The sequence below is a fragment of the Capsicum annuum genome, chromosome 1 (genome assembly GCF_002878395.1).
Source record: "Capsicum annuum cultivar UCD-10X-F1 chromosome 1, UCD10Xv1.1, whole genome shotgun sequence".
Lineage (NCBI taxonomy): Eukaryota > Viridiplantae > Streptophyta > Magnoliopsida > Solanales > Solanaceae > Capsicum > Capsicum annuum.
The window spans coordinates 235,727,419-235,749,256 of record NC_061111.1 but is presented as its reverse complement, the minus strand read 5'-3'; the positions used below and the strand labels follow the sequence as shown (position 1 = coordinate 235,749,256).

Here is a 21,838-nt window from a genome sequence, read left to right as displayed (position 1 = left end):
ACATGAGGAGAAGAAAAAATAAAGTTTGAGAAAAATGAAAAAAAAAATGAGAAATGATAAAATAAAAAATAAAGAATAAAGATTGAGACCAATGAATTAAAAAGAGAGAGAGAAATGAAGAAATAAATAATGTTTAAGAAAAAAATGAGAAAAAAAATAAAGAAAAATAAAAGTTGAGACAAATGAATTAAAACAAGAAAAAAAATTTAAGGTAAATAAAACTAAAATAATAGTTGAGAGATAAATGAAAATGAAAAGTTTAAAAATATTTGAGGTATAGAGGGGCAAAAATGTACTTATACTATACATAAAAAAAAAAAAGGAAAGCTAATTTTTAAAGACTTCTTATGGAGGTCAATAATCCAAAGCCACTCACTTTTGGGATCATCCCATGTAATTTCCTGACATTAGTCTCCAAATCTTGTCTTCTGCATTTTATTAAAAGCTTTAATTTTCTACTTTCTTCCCAATAATAGAAAAACTGTAATGCCCTCGTAAATTCAGGATTACGATAGGAATTGAAAGATTGTATAGAGGAATCAACCGTTACAATAGCTACGAATTCTCAAGTATATTATAATAAATTTGAACTCAATTTTCACTGAACTCAAATATCTCCATGGAAGGATTGAGAATAGGGTTAGGGAAGTATTAAGACAAAAATGAATTTGGGAAGAAAGAGAATTTTTAGAGCTGATACATATATTGATAATTACATAATATCAACTACTTATAGTCCAAGTCGTTATATTCAGCTGAAAATCTGATGAAATTAATCTCTGTCATTGATTTTGTAACTGTTTCAATCTCTAATTACAACCGTTTATCTTTATTAATATGTGTTCCACCTGTGCAATCTTAATCTACAAGTTCCTTCTGCTGATGTGTATTTCACTAGCTCAAATAGATGTACACTATTTGACTTCACTTTCCTAAATCAACTCTATCATTATTCCCCAAATTGATTTCGCGATATCTCAACCTTAATTCGATCTCAGTGCAATCCTACCCCCATTAAATAGAACTTGGCCTCAAGGTCAAGTATGAGCAGCAAAGTCGAGAAACTGGCCTCGTGTAAAGCCCTAATCTTCCCAGGTAGCCTCTTCGAGACTAAGATTAGTCCAGTGAACCAACACCTTCACTTGGGCCATGTTATTTATTTTAACCATCTATCGTTGTAAAATGGTGAGGGGTTTCACCAAGACTCAACCTTCAACGTCATAAGTAGGCAGTCCTTGATGAGGGGTAATAGAAGAACCAATACGCTTCTTAAGCTGGGATATGTGGAATAGTGGATGGATCTGTGAATTTGGTGGAAACTCTAACTGGTAAGCAACCTCACCTATCTTCTTTAAGATCTTGTAAAGCCCGTAGTACTTAGAACTTAATTTTAAATTTCATCGCACTACCACTGTAGTTTGTCGATAAGGTTGTAATTTGAGATAAACTATAATTTGAGATAAACTAAGTCACCTTTTGTTAACACCCTCTTTAATTCTATAAAAAATTTCATCTGCGCTTGTGCTCGGCTAAGATTGTCCCTTAGATACTGTAACATGTGTTGTCGTTGCTGGAGGTTCAGTCCTACTACTGTGTTAATACCATAAGGAAGGAACTCCATAGGAATTTGAGGGGGGTACCCAAAAGACCTTCAAATGGTGTAGATTTAAGTGTTGTATGGTAGTTTGAGTTTTACCACCACTCAGTCAGTGATAACCATCTAAGCCATTATTTAGGAAAAGAGAAGACCATAGCCCCAAAATAAGACTCCAAACATCTAATCAATCTCTCTGTTTAGCCATATGCTTGGGAATGATAAGTTGTAGACGTGTGGAGCTTAGTCCCAAAGGCCTTGAATAGTTGTTGCCAAAACTGGCCTGTAAACACCGAGTCTCTATCAACGACTATAGTGGCAGGCATCCCATGTAGCTTGTAGATCTCTTTCAATAAAAGTATGTCTAATGGGTATAAAATATCCATATTTAGTAAGTCTATTGATCACCACCACCACTATATTTTTTTGATGTGAAGAGGGTAATCCTTCAATAAATTCCATAGCTATGTCCTTCCATGAAGAAGCCCTGGATAGTGAACATTTTTAGACTTTACCCTTTGACAGATATCGCATTCAGCCACCCACGTAGCAATGTCACTTTTCATCTTGGGCAAATAGAATACCACAGCGACCCTCTTGTAAGTACCCTGTTGACTTGCATGTACCCTAATGGGGATGAGTGCTATGCTTTAAATATCTTAACTCTCATATCAAACCTTCTTCCTACAAAAATTTTGGTGTCATATATAATTATGCCTTGATGTAAAGTATAGTGAGACTGAGTAGTAGGATCAACAATAAGTTCAGTCAATAGTTGAGAAGCAGTAGGGTCATGTTCATAACTTAGTGCTACCTCTTGCATCCATATAGGATCGGTAGTAGTGATAGAACACAATGTAGGTTCTTATTCTAACCTTCTTGACAGGGCATCATCCCTCTATTTTCAGCCCCTTTTTTATACTGCACCTCATAATCCAGTCTTAACAGCTTAGTAAGACCCTTCTGTTGTAATGCAGTGGTCACCCTTTTCTCTAGAAGGTATTTGATCCTGAAGTGATCAGTCTTTATGATAAAATGACCTCATTGGATGTAGTGTTTCCATTTATCGATCACAGAAAGTATAGCCACATGCTCTTTCTCATTAGTGGATAACTATAAGTGTTTGGAAGCCAATGCTTTGCAGAAAAATGCTATGGGTTTACCTTCCTGCATAAGAACAGCACCTATTCCTCTTGCACATGCATCTATCTCCACCACAAACATCTTAGAGAAATCAACTAGGGCTAGTATAGGGGCAATAGACATTGCCTCCTTAAGTTGATTAAAATCCAGTTCTGCCTCAGCAGTCCACTTGAATGATTCTTTTCGCAACAAATTAGTCAATGGTTTGTTGATTTTCTCATAAGACCGCACAAACCTTCTGTCGTAGCCTATTAAACCCTAAAACCCTCTCAGGGCCTTAATATTCTTAGGTGCAGTCCAGATCTTCATTACTTCTACCTTTCTTGGGTCAATAGCAACACCTTTCACCATTAATAAAATATCCCAAATACTCCACTCTCTTCTGTGCAATTGCACAGTTATTCCCTCCTTAAGACCTGGAGTACTTTCTTGAGATGATCTATATGTTCTCTAATGGTAGTGTTGTACACTAATATGTCATCAAAAAAAATAGAACAAACCTCCTCAACTTATCTCTAAATACATAATTCATAAGGCTTTGAAATATGGTTGGTGCATTTGTCAACCTAAATGGCATCACTTTGAACTCATAATGTCCTAAATGTATTCTAAAAGTTGTTTTGAAAATGTCACTATCATTCATCCTGATATGATGGTAGCTGTCTCTCAGATCAATTTTAGAGAACACATAAGAACCATGCAACTCATCCAATAAATCATCAACTAAGGGGATTGAAAACTTATCTTTAACGATCATTTTGTTAAGTTCTCTATAATCTAAGCACACTCTCCAGCTACTATCCTTCGTTTTTACTAACAAAACAGGGGGAAAAGAGGGGAATGGTTGGGTTGTATAACTCCATTGGTCAACATGTCTTTAATCTATTTTTCTATTTCATTTTTTTGGAAAAAGTTGTACCTGTAGGGTCTGATGCTCACTAGTATGGACCCCAGTTTGAGAGAGATTGGCAGGGTTGTGGGCTCAACAAAGACATTTGCATACTCCTCCAAGGTCTGTGCAATACTTTCAGGTATGATGTATTCCTTTTCAATATCAGTAGTAATAGTCAACAAGTGATCCCATCTCATTCTTCCCTTCTTAAACAATTGCTTCACACTACTACCACTCATACTCTTTAATACTCCCTCATGGTATATTTCTTTCAGTTCCACTCTCTTACCTTGATGAGTGATCTGATCCCCATAAGCCACAAAGTCCAGTAGTACAGGATTAAGATTTCTCATCCAATCACCACCAAGAATCATTTCACAAGCACCCAACTTCACAAGTCTGACAGTATCAGTAAACTCTACACCTTGAATTTTCCAGTTGAATTTGGGACATGTATGTCTGCTTATCAATTTATTACCATTAGCCATTGTAACCCTCATGGGCATAGCCTCCTTTATTGTACAACCTAAGTGTCTGGAAGTTTTCATGTCCAAAAAACGATGAGTACTGCCAGAATCCAACAAAATTGTTAAGTCATTTTTCTTATATTCACCTCTCAATGTGATAGTATTAGGAATCTCAGTACCAGATAAGGCATGAAGACTTGTAACTTCTTCCACTATCTTATTGTCTAAGACTTGTTCCTCTGGTTCTTCTTTCTTTATAATGAGGTCCAATTAGTATTCCTATTGCTGCTCTATATCATCTGCCATGGCATTAATTTGCTTAGTCTTGCAGACATAGCCCACATAATACTTATCTCCATATCTGAAACACAATCCTTAAGCCCTCCTTGTCTATATTAATTTGTTACTGTTGTTGATAGGGTTGTACACTCCATTAGTGTTTGCATTATTACCAGGGTTTTGGCTATGATACTAATTTGAGCTCTTTCCCCAAGCTATATTACTTCTTTGTGTTGTAACTTCTACCGCTTTTTCTTGATGTCCAGCCTTATCCACAGCTTGACTCAAACTATAGGGGCCCAACATCTTAACAGTATGTCTGATGTCCTCTTTGAGCCCTGCTAGAAAAAATTCCTCCAGAGTAGAGGGATTCGTTGATCCCAAGTCTTCAATTCCTCAAATCTTTCCCAAGTACTCATTAATTGTATTTGTTTGTGTAATGTTCTTGAATTGCCAATGAGATTAGATTTGCTATTGACATCATCTTCAAACCTTTTGAAGATTTCTTCATCGAATTCTCTCCACTCAACATTACCTCTACTTAAATGATAAGAGAAGTACCAAGCCTCAGCCTTACTATTCAAATACAAAACTACCAATTCTAGCTTCTGTGCAGGGTCGATAATATGGTTGTAGTGAAAATATCTTTCACACTTACTTAACTACGAACAAAGGCCAGCACCAATATTTCCTTCAAAATATGGAAATTCTACCTTGGACCTAAGGGTGGGGTGAAGGTTTCTTTCTACGACCAGAGAATGACCCAGTGATTAGCCACACTACCTACCTCATGAACCTGCTATGGTGGAATCATTCCTTGGAGCACTACCCAGAATGTCGGGTTTTTGTAATGTCCTTAACACGATGACTACGAATTGTAAATCACAGTAATGAAAAGGAATTTTATTTATAGAAGAGTCAATGGTTACAAGTATACAACTAAAAGATAACTACTCAAGAACTCCATAGCTAGCTCTACACTTCAACCATTTATGCGTGTAACAAACTTAGGGTTAGATAGGAAAGGCGAAGAAGAAGAAGAAGATAAGGAAGACTGTAGAAAGAAGAATTTAGGAAAAGAGTACTGATAATTCAATAACGGTTTTTTTTTAATTTTGGTTAGGTTATTTATAGATTTTGCTGACTTAGTTGAGTTAATGATAAGATAGACTATTGGATGTATTAATCCCCACTGTCAATTCCTTACGATCTCTACCTTTATTTAAACTAGTTCTCAATTTCCCTTTTCATGATTATTCAATTGCCACATGTGGACATAACAACTTTGGGTCATTACAATCCTTCCCACTTGAAATTGACCTTGTCCTCAAGGTCAAGGATGATGCACTCGACCGTGATAACGATCGGTTCTTACTAGTCTGCAATAGGGAGAACTGAACACCCAAAAAATAGCCAGTGCCAACTACAGTAGAATAGGTGAATGAACTGCTGACGTGAAACTACAGTAGAACAGGTGAATGAACTGCTGACGTGAAGCTTTATTAAGCTACATCATCAACCTAGCAAATGACGAAGGAATTGGTTCCGTCTCATTTTCTAACCTTAAGCAGGCTCTGCTTGCACCACAAGGAACCTTGGCCACGCCAATAACAACACTCCCACACTAATGTTTGTTTTCACAAATAAACCAAGAACAACTTTTGCACTTCAAAGTCTTACTATATTTCTTTGTTATTTGTCTTAGAACTACACCAGGACAATAGTAAGACACACTAATAATGTTAAGCATAAGCAACCTAACAGTGAAGTTAACAATTATACCTTTAGGTAGACTTTCAGAAAAGTGTAATTATCCCATGAAGTTATATCTTTTATGATACCAACAAAGAAAATTGTAGATACCAACTCATGAAATTTAGAATCCACAGTGCAACTTCACTAGTCCATCAGGCTGAAAAGTGATTTTGTAGGCATCAATTAAATCCATCGATGGCCTCTTACCTCTCTTCGTTGAATTCTTGGCATCATTCACTGTGCAAGTACAAGTATATTCAATAGAGTAAAGAGAGAGCATTAATAAATCACTATTAACCATCAGTGTTATTCCATTAACATCACCCTTCATTTTGTAACATGGAAGACCATTATATAAATGTAACACCCCGTATTCAAGTACATGTATTGGCGTATTCAAGTACGTGTGTTAGTCTTATTTATATGAAATTAATTTTTTATTTTATTTATACCGGAATTTGCCCGTCGATGGTTCCATACGAAGGTTATTGAATAAGCTTTCCAACGATATAAAGATTTTCAAAAACGGATAAGTTTCGGATATAATCGATCACGTTTGAAACTATAAAACGGTGGTCGGGATATGGTGAATAGTAAATGTGCAGGAAAATTTCCTGCACACAAACTACTGAGGCCTGCTAGTTTTTTGGGTCAACTTTGAACGCTCATAACTCCCTTAATATAATGAACTGGGAGAGATACAACCTATCAAAAGAAAGATCTTTGAGTCTTCTTTCCAATGCAATTGGTTTCATCCAAATCCAACGTATGAGTAAGGTGTTATACTCGTTTTACTTCAGCCTCTTAAAACAGATTTTTAGGGTCAACTTCAAACGATCATAACTCCTTGTAAAGGACGAACTGGGTGGCCTAATTTATATGAAATGAAAGCCCTTTGAATTATCTTTCCAACGATATCAATTTCACCCAAATCCGATATCGGAGCAAAGAGTTATGGTCGATCTACTTTAGCTTGTCAAAATAGTCCACCATGGACAGATTCGGATTTACTTAAAATTTTAAGGGCAATATGGTCATTTTCCATCACCTCATGAACGAAAATTGGTCATTATATACATATACTTAGCCTCATATCCATTATTTATCATCAATTATTGAAGACTAAGAAACCCTAGCCAAATTTCAACTCCAATTATCTTGTGACTCAACCGTAGAAAATCCAAATTGATTCCGTAGTTGTGTTCACCGTCTCAAGGGCTTCGAGAAGCACCCCTTATTTGTGCCAACAGGACTTCGAAATCAAAAGGGTCATTTTATGGTAAGGATGTAAATTATGTTGGTGTTATTTATATGGATATATATATATATGCATGTGAGCATAAGAAGTGTGTTATTTGATTGTTGTTGAAAGATGATTGGAAATGATGTTGGATTATTCTTGTGCATGGTTGGATTATGTTGAATTGTGAAGGGATTTGGTGTGATGATGTGGTATTGAAATGATGATTATATATATATATACACATAAACCTATTATTCAAGTTGGTTTTTGGAATGCTTTGCAAATATTGGTTGTATGGAATTATGGAAGAGAATTGTGGTGTTGGGTTGCTAATACTAGATGCCAAACATTTCATTGTAGATAAGTGATTTGTAAAGGCGGGAAGTTGTGTTGAATTGGTATCCGAATCTACAATGAGGTATGTAAAGCATACTCTAACAATGTTCTTTGGCATGAAAACACCAATGTTCCATCAAGTAAGATTCCGAGGTTGTCCAAAAACATGTATTGTTCTACATTACCAACGAAGTTGTTTCCATTCTATAAAGTGTCAAAAAGTTTCATTGATATACCAAAAGGCTCCTATTTCATTGTTGTGATATTGATGATTCTGAAACACATTGTTGATGCACCAATGAGTCTTTATTACATCGTTATTGTATAGAAGGTCTATTACTTGGTTCCTATTGATGTATCATTGTTCCAAAGGTACTATATTGTCATGAACACTAATGTAATAATATCAAAAGCTTTTGAACTAAGTTATTGGAAAGATCTCTTATGTGCGTTACTTGATATACGTGTGTTTATGGGTGGTATCCCAGGGGCATAAGCCTAGCATGTGTTGATCCCAGTTGATATGTACTGGGGGCAGCCTAATGGTCACAGTACGGTACAGTATTGATTATTGTTAGGTGGTTGGAGGTTCGGGAGGAGGAGGTAAAGGCGAACGATAATTGTAAAGAATGAAATGAACGAATGTATACCGTTCCACAAATGTGTTTGAATTAAAGAACCCAATTCAGATTAATGATAATGTATATGATCCTAAAAGTGTTTATGAAGTGCGGTTCACTTCTATTATGATTTATTCACTTGCGTCTGATTTTCTGGATTCCCCATATCACATATGATTATTTACAGCTTTACATACTCAGTACATATTTCGTACTGACGTCCCTCACGGGGGACCTGCATTTCATGCTGCAGGCACAGGTGCTTCAACTCATTCACAGCATAGATAGGAGTCAGGTCATACAGCTATTGTTGGTGAGCTCCAGTTTGCTTCGGAGCTTTCCGAGTCGGTTCCTTATGTTTTGTTATTGTACAGGAGTCATGTGGGGGCGGGGGTTTGTCCCGACCCTAGTTATGTCATGTATATCCTAGAGGCTTTGTAAAGTCATGTATAAGGAAGGGTAAAGTCATGGAAGTTTATATAGTGATGTTATATTTGTATATGTGGTGGCCCCGACGGCCAAATATTATATATATATATATATATTTGTGCGTGTTATGCTGATACAGGTAATTAGACCCTTCTATATGCAACGAAGTGCTGTTCAAATTTTTGGTGACATATAAGTGAAAGTACAGGTATTTGAACGGGTTCTCCCGGGCCTTCTCGGTTTCGGGTGCCAGTCCGACCCGATGGGATTTTGGGTCGTGACAATAAACCACCAAAATTAAGAAGATAAACTTGATGAGAATTTTTCTTGAAAAACAAGCTTGAAACAATTTTTAGTTGGCATTGTATGTGTAAGAATCCAACATATAAGACTTCAGCACCTTTTAGCCAATCACCCCATTTCCAAAAATTCGTGTCCAAACACCTTGTGTTTTTAGCATGAGAACTTATATGTCCTAATGAGAAGCATGAGAAAACTTCTATGTCAAGGCATGTAATGTTATAGTCCAATCCTCCTGGATCAAATACTAGAACTAGCTTGTCAATCCTCTTTCTATCATCTATGTCACGGTAAATAAGTAAGTGCGAATCGGAACTAAATGGATTTAAAAGCTGGAGTTTCCAATCCTTACGAGCACCTATGAACTGAAAGTTAATTTGAAAGGAATGACGGAAAGGTTGTGTCCCATGATGTTCGTAAGACTCTTGTTCTACACTGCCTCAGCTGAACCCGCGACTAGACCTCTGTGGACTATATCAATGTGATAAGTGCTCAACCCAACAACAACAATGATACCCCACTCAATCAAGGAACATACTAAAAATTTATATTCTAATTCATTATCATTAGATTTGATGCTCATCCAGTAAACATCAAGCACCCAAATAAACTGCCTCTTATTTCACTCCAACACAACCTTAGAGCCATTAAGACTATATGTTCGGCCATAATCCAGAAAATGTACAAAAGAAGAAACTATAGAAATAAAGAAAGTAAGGCACCAAGAACAAATTGCGGCTCTATCATGCATCTTCTTTAATTGATGCAACCAATTGAATGTCATTCCATCCAGGTCACAAACTGTATTAGTTTTACCATTTTTCCTTTCGGAAGCATAAGATAAAGATATAATATTAGCCATATCAGGATCGTCTAAGCTCAATTCAAACTTCTCGACAATCAAACTTAAAGCATGCACATCTCCACAACATATCCCTGGATACCATATAGGAGAAATCAATCCTTGCTCAACTAATACAAGTGTGATTTTGCTCTTAATTCTTATGAATAAATGCACTGCTAGGACATGATTCCTATTTGACATTTCACCAAAAAAGTAGGAAGCAACTCTTAGTTTCTTTCCCTTCAAATTCTTTCTCATTACTAGCTGACTCTGATACCAGATGTAATGCCCTTGTAAATTCAGGATTAAGATAGGAATTAAAGATTTTATTGATGAACCAATCATTACAATAGCTACGAATTCTCGAGTAGATTACAATCAATTTTAACTCAATTTTTAGTTAACTCAAATATCTCCATTTTGAAAGTCCTGTAATGGAAGAATTGAGAATAGGGTTACGGAAGTACAACAACAACAACAACAAACCCAGTGTATTCCCACTTCGTGGGGTCTGGGGGGGGTAAGATGTACGCAGTCCATACCTCTACCTCTGATGAAGTAGAAAGGCTGTTTCCGAAAGACCCCCGGCTCAAGTTACGAGATATCAAACAAACACATAGTACAGCACAGAAGCAGATGACATAACATAGATACTGCAGCCATAAGGAATATAAAACAGAGTAAAGCAGGAATGCAGGAATATAAAGCAGAGGAAAGCACACAGATTCGTAACAAACATAGAACACGGAACACGGAACAGAACATTGAATACGGAATCATACCAGGAATACACCCCCACCAATTACCTCCCTACATTAGCGACCCGAACAGGCCCTAATCCTCTGCCGTAATTCGCGTCTTCCAGACCTTCCTATCTAGGGTCATGTCCTCGGTAAGCTGTAACTGTTCCATGTCCCGCCTAATCACCTCACCCCAGTACTTCTTCGGTCTACCCCTACCCCGTCTAAAACCATCCAACGCTAGCCTCTCACACCTACGGACCGGGGCATCCATGCCCCTCCTCTTCACGTGTCCGAACCATCTCAATCGTGCTTCCCGCATCTTACACTCCACTGAAGTCACCCCAACCTTCTCCCGGATAGTCTCATTCCGAGCTCTATCCCTTCGGGTCAGTCCACACATCCAGCGCAACATCCGCATTTCTGCCACCTTCATTCTTTGGGTGTGGGAGTTCTTAACTGGCCAACACTCCGCTCCATACAGCAAGGCCGGACGGACTACCACCCTATAGAATTTACCTTTAAGCTTGGGCGGCACCTTCTTATCACACAGCACCCCCGAAGATAATGAATTTGGGAAGAGAGAGAATTTTTAAAGTTGATAGAAATATCGGTAATTGCATAATATCAACTGCTTATAGTCCAAGTCATTATATTCAGCTGAAAATCTAATGGAACTAATCTCCGCTATTAATTTCGTAACTGTCTCAATCTCTAATCACAGCTGTTCATCTTTATTAACACGTGTGCCACGTGTGCGACCTTAATCCACAAGTTCCATCTGCTGATGTGTATCCCACTAGCTCAAATAGATGTACACTTCCTAAATCAACTCTATCATTTTCCCCCAAATTGATTTCGCGATTTCTCAACCATAATTCGATCTCAGTGCATAACAAAAACTGTTTCGGCTTATTTTTAAAAGGGAAAATGTATGAATATATTCTTGAACTTTGAAAAATGGTACAAATATAGCCTCCGTCATACTTTAGGTACAAATGTACCCTTGCCGTTAATGAAAAGATACATATATACCCCTAAACTTTGATAAATGGTACAAATATACTCTTCGTCATACTTTAGGTACAAATATACCCTTTTCGTTAATGAAAAGGTACATATACCCCTGAACTTTGATAAATGGTACAGATATACCCTCCGTCATACTTTAGGTACAAATATACTCTTGCCGTTAATGAAAAGGTACATATATACTCTTCTCACTAACAGCAGAACACGTGTCACAATCTTTTTCATTTTCCCCTTTTAATTTAATTTATTCTCACCCTACCCGAAAATAATTCTAATTTAAACCACAAGCCGGTCCAAATAATAATTCAAACCCGACCCGGTCTAATAGAACCTTCAAGACGCATCTCTATTCACTCATATTCATTCTCTCTTTCTTTTTCTCTTTCTATTAGATTGGGTCGGACTTGGGTTATTATTTGGATCAGGTTATGAGTTAAATTAGAATTATTTTGGGGTGGGGTTGGGATAAATTAAATTAAAAAAGGTCAAATAAATAGGATTGTGACACGATTGTGACACATGTCCTACCGTTAGTGAGAAGGGTATATATGTATCTTTTCATTAATGCAAGGGTATATTTGTATTTAAAGTATGTCGGAGGATATATTTATACTATTTATCAAAGCTCGAGGATATATATGTACCTTTTCATTGACGGCAAGGGTATATTTGTACCTAGAGTATAACGAAGGATATATCTATACCATTTATCAAAGTTCAGGAGTATATTCGTACCTTTTCCGTTTTTTAAAAACACTTTTACAATTTGACTAAACACTATTTTTTTCAAGTACGTGATTTTTTTTTTAGAAAAAAGAAATCCCAGGCACTAAATCTGACGCTTTAAAAGCCAACTTTTTCTAAAAATGCGTACTCCTGTATAGTTTGGGTACGGAAACATTAAAACAAGCAGTCTTTTTCCATATCCATTTTCTTCTTCAAGAGTTTACAGAATGTATTTTCAAAGTTGAAGTGCGCCAGGAGCAAGTTTTTGGAGGCTTTCAAGTTAAATACAAAACTTACAACTTATAGCATAAAAAGGCAATAGCCTACAAATAATAGTTCTCTCGATTAGAACTAGAAAGCACTGGAGCACAAAGCATCCCGCGTTAGCAGAGTTCCAGGAAGGCCCGTACCCAGGGAGTGTGATCCAGACGACCTAACCTAATGGAAGCATTAATGACTGCTTCCACGGCTCGAACCTGCGACTTATATGCTGCATATGCAATCACAAAACCATACATCATGTGGAAGTAAGATGTTCATTTCACTCTCAACATAAGACTCAGATTTACCAAACTACCAACTCTTTTATCTCTTGTTCCCAAGAAGAGGCTCTCCGAGACTCCCTTGCGTCCTTCTTGAGATGGAAATGTCCTCGCCTGACTTCTTCCGGTTTTGGCTTTCCTTGCTTTGCTGCGCTCCCTGTGGTGTCCAGGTAGAAATATCAGTAATATTTTTGTAGAAGCTTATTGAGAACAATGAAACAGAAAACTCCATTCACAAATGCAGCAAAAACATGGAACTTTTTCTCCCATCACCATTTTGGCAGAATTACAATGTAATGATCTGGAGTATTAATAGGAAAATCAAAAAACGAGGGCAACAAATACTTCATAGTGAACTCTATTGCCAGTGAAGACGCTTTAAAACTATTCCCCATGATTATATAAAGAATGCATCATCAAGAAGAACAACTAATTTAAAAGATACTCGGACACAGAATGAGCCCCAACTTTAAGTAGATATTATTCTGCAATTCAAGAATCTATTGCAAGGTGATCTGTTCAGGCTTCCGCTCCACTCTAATTATTGTTTTGTTTCCCTATATTCCATTTTGTGCAATTTCATCGAGAAGCTGTTCTTGCAAAAGGCAAGTATGGCGTGAAAGGAGGGATGTCACAACATTGACCTGTTCGTAGAGTGATCCTATCATCAATAATCTGAGATTCTATGATAGGTAATGATATTTGCAGTAGTTCTTTAACTTCAAGAAGCCTTTTGCATGAATTGGGTCCACATGAAAAGCTCTAACTATGCACTTGAATCATTAAGCATATGTTTACTATCAGATGATGCCACACAATGGATTTATTTATTTTTTGTTAATCATGGTGTGCGGGCCAGCTTTCACGCACCTCAGCTAAATCCATGGGATACCTACCACCTCCGGCCAACAACAGATACCAAGTACTCCGTCCACCAAAGCAAGAACAGAGGGGAAGAATCACCCAGTAGTGTTTTTTTTGTTGTCTCTGCTAGGATGCTGGGATTTGAACCTGAGACCTCAAATTCTCAACCCACTTCATTGACCACTAGGCCACACCCTTGGGTGCACAATGTATTTCTTTTCTTGCAAGACTGGTAATTATAAGCATGAATGACAAACATATAAACAAAGATATAGAAAAAAGAATTACGATAAAGTGAAACATCAGTTGTACAGTGTTGACTCTTCCATAGACGCTCATTGGCAAGAAAAGGTATGCATTAGAACCTTAATGACGACACTAAAGCGTCACATTAAGTGAGGCAAAGTGCTCAACACGTTTTTAGCTTCGCTTCAGGGCTAAAGCGCGCCTTGACAACACCAGAAACTCTTATGTCGAAATTTCCCGATAGGAATTCATCATCTATCAATGAATATCCTATAAAATGTGTACATAATGTGCACTTACGGCTCCCTTTTGGGCTGTTAACCTCCGGATTGATGGAGCTCTTGCCACTGATGAAGCTGCTGCCGCTGCCGCTGCCGCTACACGTATCCTGTAAAAATTTGAAGAAAATTACAATCTGCTCTTCAACAACCGTTATTATATTGAGTGGGTGAAAGTAAGATGTCCAGCTCTCCCAAACCTCTTATGTACATCAACATACTCATCAGTCTCGTCCACTATTTCCTCCTGCACCAATTATGACAATTTTTTGAATTTTAATTTCCATTTGGAACAGTAAAATGTGAAAAAGAGGTAAGAAGAAACTAGAAGAAACCCAAATATCACCTGTAAAAGTTCTTCGAAAACATCTTCCAAAGTGATAATGCCTATTACTTCAGCTTCCTCAATATCATCTGGCGACTCAGGCAAGCCATTTGTCACTGCATCACCAGATGTTGGAGGGGTTACTGCCGCTGCTGTAGCCTTGTTGATATCAACAACGACACAATCTGGCTTTTCACCCTTTGTCTTCAAAAGATGGGTAGTTACATGCGAATTTCCACCAGCGACTGTATTATCATCAGATTTCTCTTCCTCAATTACCAAGGGAGGGTTTTTGTTTTTCCCTTTGAGCTTAACTACAGCAGCCATATGACTGCTACCCTTTTGGAACTCGTTTAGTATATCATATAGTGGCATATCAGCTGGAACTCTGAAAATATTCATGGAAAACAAGATTTAAAGCTTATTGATTGACACATAATAGAGGGCAGGAAGTATAGTAGTAAAAAGTTAATACCGTGGAATTCTGCGGATAGAAACAGCACTAACTGGTGTCTCAGTTTCCGGACGTACAGTAAGAAGACTTTTTACCTAAAATTAAATTGAAACCATCATAATTTTACCGAAGTAGCAAGAACACAAGTGCTCTGAAGGTGAGATTCAAAACTCACCAGTAGAAGTCCAATAATATTCTTTGGACTACCTGAGTAGACTGGAACTCGACTATGACCCCGAGCAAGAATTTTACCCATTGCCTCCCTATAATAGGGACACAGAAAACCCTTTAGTCAACTACTAAATTCATCTATGGAATATTTCCATGGGTTTTCTTTTCCAACTATTTCCAGGGTTAATATCCAAGATATATAGCTGCTTTAAGTTTACATGCATAGTCCATAGAGAATTTGATAGCTAAAAGGCAAAATTAGAACTTATTCTACCAAGCAATTATTAATGCATATTGCGCTATAATCCCTGCCAGGAATCTCACAAATAACAGATGACATCACATAATGCAAGTTCTGTAAACTGCTAACAAGAAGGCGGTACACTGTATAGCTCCTCCGAAAGAGTTTTCTTCTATGTTTTATCTTTTTTATTTTTGTAGAAAAGAAAATAAGAATGGTGGTCATAGGTCATTCCTAAGGTTAAATTAGCAAGAGCTAGTCTTTAATTCAAATTCCTTGCGGCCCCCATCCAGTGGAAGAAGATAATGAAGGAAACATGAAGAGGAAAAATTAGCTGTGTTAACTTACCGTTGAATATGTATTGACCACAATATCAAGATAATTAGGGAAAACGTGAAGAGGAAAAATTAGCCTTGTTAAATTACAGTTCAATATGTATTAACCACAATATCACATGCCTGTGATCATTCAATTTGAACCATATAAACAATCTGATTCAAACATCAAATCATGACATGTTACTGTTCAAAACTTCCATTGCAAGTCTCCAAAGCGTGATGGAATAATTGTGTCAGCTGAAATATTATTTACCTTCCGCTGTAGAACTAATAAAAAGGCTTTTTACAAGAAATTAGCCATCAGCTGAACTTTGGCAACCTAGTATAAGAAGTAACATAACTTTTCATTGATAGGTCAAAGTTAGTACTTATCAAATGCTAGATCATCATAAGTTGCAGTCACATTGGAAAACAAAAACAGTTTAACACTTGTTAGTCCAATGCTGTAAGTAAGTAAAGTAAAGATGGCGTGCAGATATTAGATAACAGAATCTCATGCCTTGGAACTAAAGACTTCAGAATCAAAGAAGCTTTGCAGACTTGAGCAGAAGACTGGGTTTGAGTAATACAAAAGCTTGGAAGAATAATGGCACCACACTCACCAGTCCAGCTTCGAATTGACATCCAATGAAAATGTCGATTCAATGGGTGTCATGGCCTCCTCAGCAGTCTTTCAACAACCCAAAAGCCAAACATAAAAAGCAGGTCATCACAGTAATGTATCAAGATTATCAAATTCAAAAAGAAAACACGAGGAAAAGAATGAGTCAATTAATTGTTATCAGGTCAAGAGTAAGTATTTTAGATAGCAGAGGTCTGTCTTGAACCATGAATCTCAGGATACTAATAATTTAGGCAAAAATTTCTAATTGACAAAAAAAATATATCTTCTCATGATGTGGTCCATTTTCACAGCTACAAAGAATTCAACAAGGAACTATGAATGTATTAAAACCCAAGCATTATTAATTGATAAACCTGGGGCCTGAAGAAGCATGGAAACAATAAGACCGCTTGAGTGTCCATACCTTCTCAGTCAAATCTAATGCTCCACTAATGATTGTTGTTTCATCATGTGTAAGTTCACCTCCCTTGCCAGCCTGCAGAACTGTCCCATTTGAAAAACCATGGCTTCTAAAAAGCCAAAGGAACTAACAAACTACTGGTTCTGCAGTCGTATCAGTACTGAAAATTAAGGATACAACACTGACCTCTTGACTGTGGATAGAAACAAGAGCTTTTAACTGAGCTCGTCTAAATAGTACTTCATGATGTCCTAATACGCAGTCTAGGATCTGAAATACAGAGTACAGACGATCACAACAGAATTTTGTTAAAATAGCTTAAAAGAACTTCACCATTTGTCAAGACATGCAGAAAAACGAGAAGAAGAAAGCTCCTTGTGTTTTTTTTTTTTTTTGGATAAACAGATTTCAATTCTCATCAACTTAGAGTATTCTAAGGATTCAACAAGAATTCAGAATCCAAGATATATGTTTGGCATCATTCATTGACTTAGCTATCTTTTTTTCTTTTGGTACTTCTGCATTGGAGAAATCCAATGGTTTCAAGTGAAATAGCCTATACGTCCTGCTTTGTCTTGGATTACTTTAAAACCGCAATGATTACCTTCCCTATGGGGTACGCAATTGGGTAGCATATGACCATCAGAACACGAACAAGCCAAACAAAGTTTGCACCCACCGCAAGTCCATACCTGGTACATATTGCTTGAGGAATAACCTGTAAAACCAAAATAGGAGGAAAATCAAGGTCTTGAATGTGGAGATCTTAATTGAAGTCAAGTGGTTCAATTTACCTCTCCAAATGCCAAGACAAAAGTTACAGAGAGTATAATGGCCACATATTGGTTGAACATTTTGTCCAGGTATAAGGGTAGGGCCTCCATTGCAGCAGCATTACATAGAAGTAGGGTCACAAGAAGCTGGTGTTGCTTCTGAACAACGGGAAGTATTACAGCTGAGCAAATCACAGTGAGTAGTTCTTATTAGAAAGTTTGAATTACTTTACAATCAGTTTCAGGACTCAAGTCCAGAACTCTCATTTCATAGTTCGGGTATTAAATAAACACACAAGAGGGGGTAATTGAGTATTGATTTTTCAGAAACTTTAGCAGAATAAACTGTATTAAAACTTAGATTCCTGAAACTAATTCTGGAAATCCTTTAAAACACACAGACTGAATGAGAAGAAGTTAAAATCAAAGTTAACAACAACAATTCAACTGCAAAGTGAAAAAAAAAAAAAAGATGCAAACTCAGTTTTTATACTATTTCAGAATGCCTACATCCAAGTTCCCAGCAATTAAAGTGTTTCACTATGATCGAAGGTGGTTTTACATTTTGCACCATGAAAATGTGATTTTACTTCTTCAGTCAGCACGAAAGAAATCTTACAACTGTAAATTTCACATTTTCTCACCGAGAAATTTTTCCTAAGTTGTCTCATAGTTAAGAGACTAGAATTTGAATACAATGAGATTATATGAATATCCCTTAAGCATGTATAGTAGTTCTCTAGTTAAGTATAGAGCTCTAAAATGAATTCAGCTGTGTTTCGATCAGAAAGCTTAGAGAGAAAATGATTAGCTTTTTGGAGTTAGTGCATAAGTATCTGTTTCTTTTTTCAATTCCGCTATAGAATTGAGTCCTCGTGTCTTGATCATTCTTCTATTGATTGGAGCTTTCCATATAAGTTCAGCATCCATTTGGCTCTTGAAATCCCATGATGCCTTGTTTAGTCTGTTAGCCATTGCCTTCAAACAACTTCCTTTGAGCAGTTTTCAGTTTCCTTGTAGACTAAGCAGCTGTAGTCCTCAAAAATTTTGTACAACTTCTTTCCTTGTATATTCAGTTGTTTTCGTGGTTTGCTCGAGCAATTGTTTATAGTGGATTTTGGAGAATAACTGCATCTCAGTTCATTCTCAGACTTTTGAATCCTTTTGAGTAGCAGCTTCAAGGTAATATTGCCTCTATCCCAATTTAGGTGTCACATTTCCTTTTTAATCCGTTTCAGAAAGAAAGAATGTTACCTTTCTATAGGTAGAAACAATGTAAGTTTAAAATTTCCCATTTACACTTAACTAAATGAAATGATTGATAGCCACACAAATAGCTAAAGCTTGTTTTAAACCACAAATTTCAAAAGTTCCATTTTTCCTTTTTAACTCCGTGTCAAGTCAAACAGTGCCACATAAATTGGGACTGAGAGAGTAGTACTTCTTTCCCAATTGATTCTGATTTCTTGACAGCTTGTCCTAACCTTGAAGTGTACCAAATCTTTCCATATAAATCCACTCTTGACAGCTTAATTTCATCCTTCTTTCAATAATTGCCCTAAGTCATTTTGAATACGACTTGAACAAATCGAAATATGTTGAAGATCAAATAAATTGACACTATTTAGAATCTTAATCGTCTTTCATTAAAAACTCTATTTTCTCAATAGAGCCTAGTACCTGTTGCTACTGCTAGGAGGTGGCAGTTGGGGGGACCGTGGAATTAGTCGGGGCGCGCAAAAACTGGCCCGAACACCACGATTATCAAAAACAATTTATTTTCTCAATTAATATTATCTTCAAAACTAATAAGTACTCTCTCTGGCCCATTTTAGTTGGACACATTCCATTTTATATGGTTATTAACAAATTATAAATTGATGACGAACTTTACTGTTTTACCCTTTACCCATACTAATGATATTCATTGGGCATAGGAATGGAACATTGAAATTGTAATTGTTCACCTATAATGTATACTATTAATTGCAGTAATAAATTGTGAAAATTTTAATTTATTTTATCCCGATTTAGTAAGTGATCAACTAATATTAGACATTTATTTTTATTAAAATGACCAATTAAAATGGGGGTGGAGGGAGTATGTGAACTTTGATCCTCGATCGAGACAATTAATATTTCCAGAAAATTAATCAGCTAGCCACAAAAAAAAAAAAAATTCTCAATTAACGTTATCTTCAAAACTAGTAGGTATGTGAACTATGATCCCTCGATCGAGACAATTAATTTTTCTAGAAAATCAATCAGCTAGCCAGCCACACAAAAAAATTTCAAAATTATATATAGAGAGAAAAGAAACCTGCTTGTTTTTTCTCAGTAGGGGTGCCACTTTGCTGAAGGATTTCGAGCTCAACGAGATTTAAAGACATGAGTCCTAATGTTAATCCAGACATAATTCCAGCAAAAATCACCAAAAAACAGGATAAGCCAGCATAGAGGAACCATGTTAATGTCCCAAATGCTATATCTGCCCCAACCGAATTAGTATTATTGTTGTGGTTATTGGGACTATTAGTAGCCATTTCTACTACTGCCATTGCGTTCATCACTTGATTTATCATTGTGTTTTCTACTGATTTTTTCTTCTTGTTCTAACTCCAACTTATTTTTTACTTTTTCTTTTCTTTAGGAGAAGATGAACATAGAATGTAAGGTAACGGGATACCCGTTTCGGTTATTGCCAATTTATTACTCCATTTACTACTTGAGTGCTCGTTTCGAAAAAAAAAAAAAAAAAAAAAATGAACCCCTTCTTTTTTTTTCAACACTTAATCCAATCTTTTCCTTTTTTTCAGGCGAGATAATTTTAATTTAAGATTATGAGATTTAAAAATATTTTTTTTTATATTTATATTTATATTATTCTTTTTATTTATTTTTACTTGTTTTAATTTTACTTTTAAGGTCAACTTATATGAATTTTAATTAATATTTTAAGATATATTTTTTAATTATATTAATATGAGAAAGACGGCAACTTATAGCATTTTTCTTATAATTTTTGACCATTTAAATTTTAAATTTAAAATCCTAAATTATACATTTTAAAATATTAGTTAAAATTCATAAAGTTTGACCTCAAAAAGCAAAATAATGTCAAGTAAAAGTGACCAAAGGGAGTATATTAAAAGTGCAAGACTTAGAAATGTTTTTTAAACTTTTTATCCTTCATTAAAAGATTTCATAATAGACAAAATTATCTTTTCAATTTTTTCTTAAATTATTATTTTATTATTTTATTATTTTCATAATATTGACTTCTAAAATATATGGGATTAGAATTTTAATAAATATATTTTTTTAAAAAATATACTTTTCCAAAAAATAAGTTATTTTTTTATTTTCATGAATAATATCTAATTACAAGGTAACTAATTTATTATCTATGTTCAATTATATATTTAATTTATCCTTAAATCAGAGTACAATTTATATATAACTAAAGTAGCATCAAGTTTACAAGAATATTTAACTTGAATTAAGAGTTTTTTTGTATTATTTTGATTTCTATTTTGAAAAAAATATATGAATCATTTAAAATATATAATAGTAATTTAACTTTTGTATTAAATTTTAATCGGAATAAACGTGTAACACACATTTTTATACACTAATTTTCTTAAATTTTGTGTCAAGCAAAATAAATTATTTTTAAAAAATTGAGGAAGTAGCCAACTTTACTAATTTATGCTTAGATTAATGGAACAACATGTGACATGTATATATCTGCAACTTATAAATTTTGTCTTAATTTAATAAGCAAGTTGATCAAGAAAAAGTAGACTAATATTTTAGTAAGTTGAGAAAATTGAAGGAAAGGTGTCTTTTAAGTCTTGAATGAAAGATTGGTGACATTGACCAACTTCAAGGGTCAAACGTCATTAGGAAATTTGATTAAGCTAATTGTGGACTTGATTAATATTTTTAAAACTTTCTAATCTTTTCAAAAATACAAATCAACCCAACTCACACCTCTCTTCAATCCAATCAACCACTCTCTCTCTCGAAAGCTTCTCTCAACCCTCTCCCAACCAGCAGTTCTGCAAAATTTCTCCCTTCAACCTCCGGCGACAAATAATCTAGCGAGTTTCTCTTTGACTTTCAACCGTCAATCGACGTGAAGACTTCTCCAGCGACAACAACTTCGAGTTCTTCATCGT

At 35.7% G+C, this 21,838-nt stretch overlaps 1 protein-coding gene and 1 long non-coding RNA gene across 4 annotated transcripts; one reads left to right on the top strand and one right to left on the bottom strand.

The window, feature by feature from the left end:
- Positions 1 to 796: 796 nt before the first annotated feature.
- On the top strand, positions 797 to 8,901 carry LOC124897127. Of its 2 annotated transcripts, none has more exons than XR_007053747.1 (3): positions 797 to 1,328; positions 3,651 to 3,768; positions 7,734 to 8,134. It is a non-coding gene; the product is annotated as an uncharacterized LOC124897127 (long non-coding RNA). The 2 variants fall into 2 exon arrangements; XR_007053746.1 differs by lacking the exon at positions 7,734 to 8,134 and adding an exon at positions 8,583 to 8,901 and having other exon boundaries at positions 798 to 1,328.
- A 3,673-nt stretch (positions 8,902 to 12,574) lies between these two features.
- Positions 12,575 to 20,424, bottom strand: LOC107848762 (DUF21 domain-containing protein At4g14240). Of its 2 annotated transcripts, XM_047409621.1 has the most exons (13): positions 19,978 to 20,356; positions 17,679 to 17,839; positions 17,489 to 17,602; positions 17,071 to 17,154; positions 16,888 to 16,959; positions 16,462 to 16,529; positions 15,285 to 15,372; positions 15,131 to 15,204; positions 14,677 to 15,043; positions 14,531 to 14,577; positions 14,353 to 14,440; positions 12,970 to 13,099; positions 12,575 to 12,890 (listed from the first exon to the last, which is right to left on the bottom strand). In XM_047409621.1, exons 1-12 carry the CDS (start codon positions 20,237 to 20,239, stop codon positions 12,986 to 12,988), a joined length of 1,539 nt encoding a protein of 512 aa, XP_047265577.1. In that variant the 5' UTR covers positions 20,240 to 20,356; the 3' UTR covers positions 12,575 to 12,890; positions 12,970 to 12,985. The 2 variants fall into 2 exon arrangements, with proteins under 2 accessions (XP_047265577.1, XP_016548994.1); XM_016693508.2 differs by having other exon boundaries at positions 12,575 to 13,099; positions 19,978 to 20,424.
- Positions 20,425 to 21,838: the final 1,414 nt, after the last annotated feature.

What these genes read in the sequence shown, in the direction of transcription:
- LOC107848762 (XM_016693508.2), bottom strand. Translation starts at nt 20,239, where the DNA reads ATGATAAATCAAGTGATGAACGCAATGGCAGTAGTAGAAATGGCTACT. An exon ending in TTTCTATCCACAGTCAAGAG is followed by an intron (nt 16,960 to 17,070) that starts GTCAGTGTTGTA and finishes ACAGTTCTGCAG; the next exon opens with GCTGGCAAGGGAGGTGAACT. An exon ending in TAACAGCCCAAAAGGGAGCC is followed by an intron (nt 13,100 to 14,352) that starts GTAAGTGCACAT and finishes TGGACACCACAG; the next exon opens with GGAGCGCAGCAAAGCAAGGA.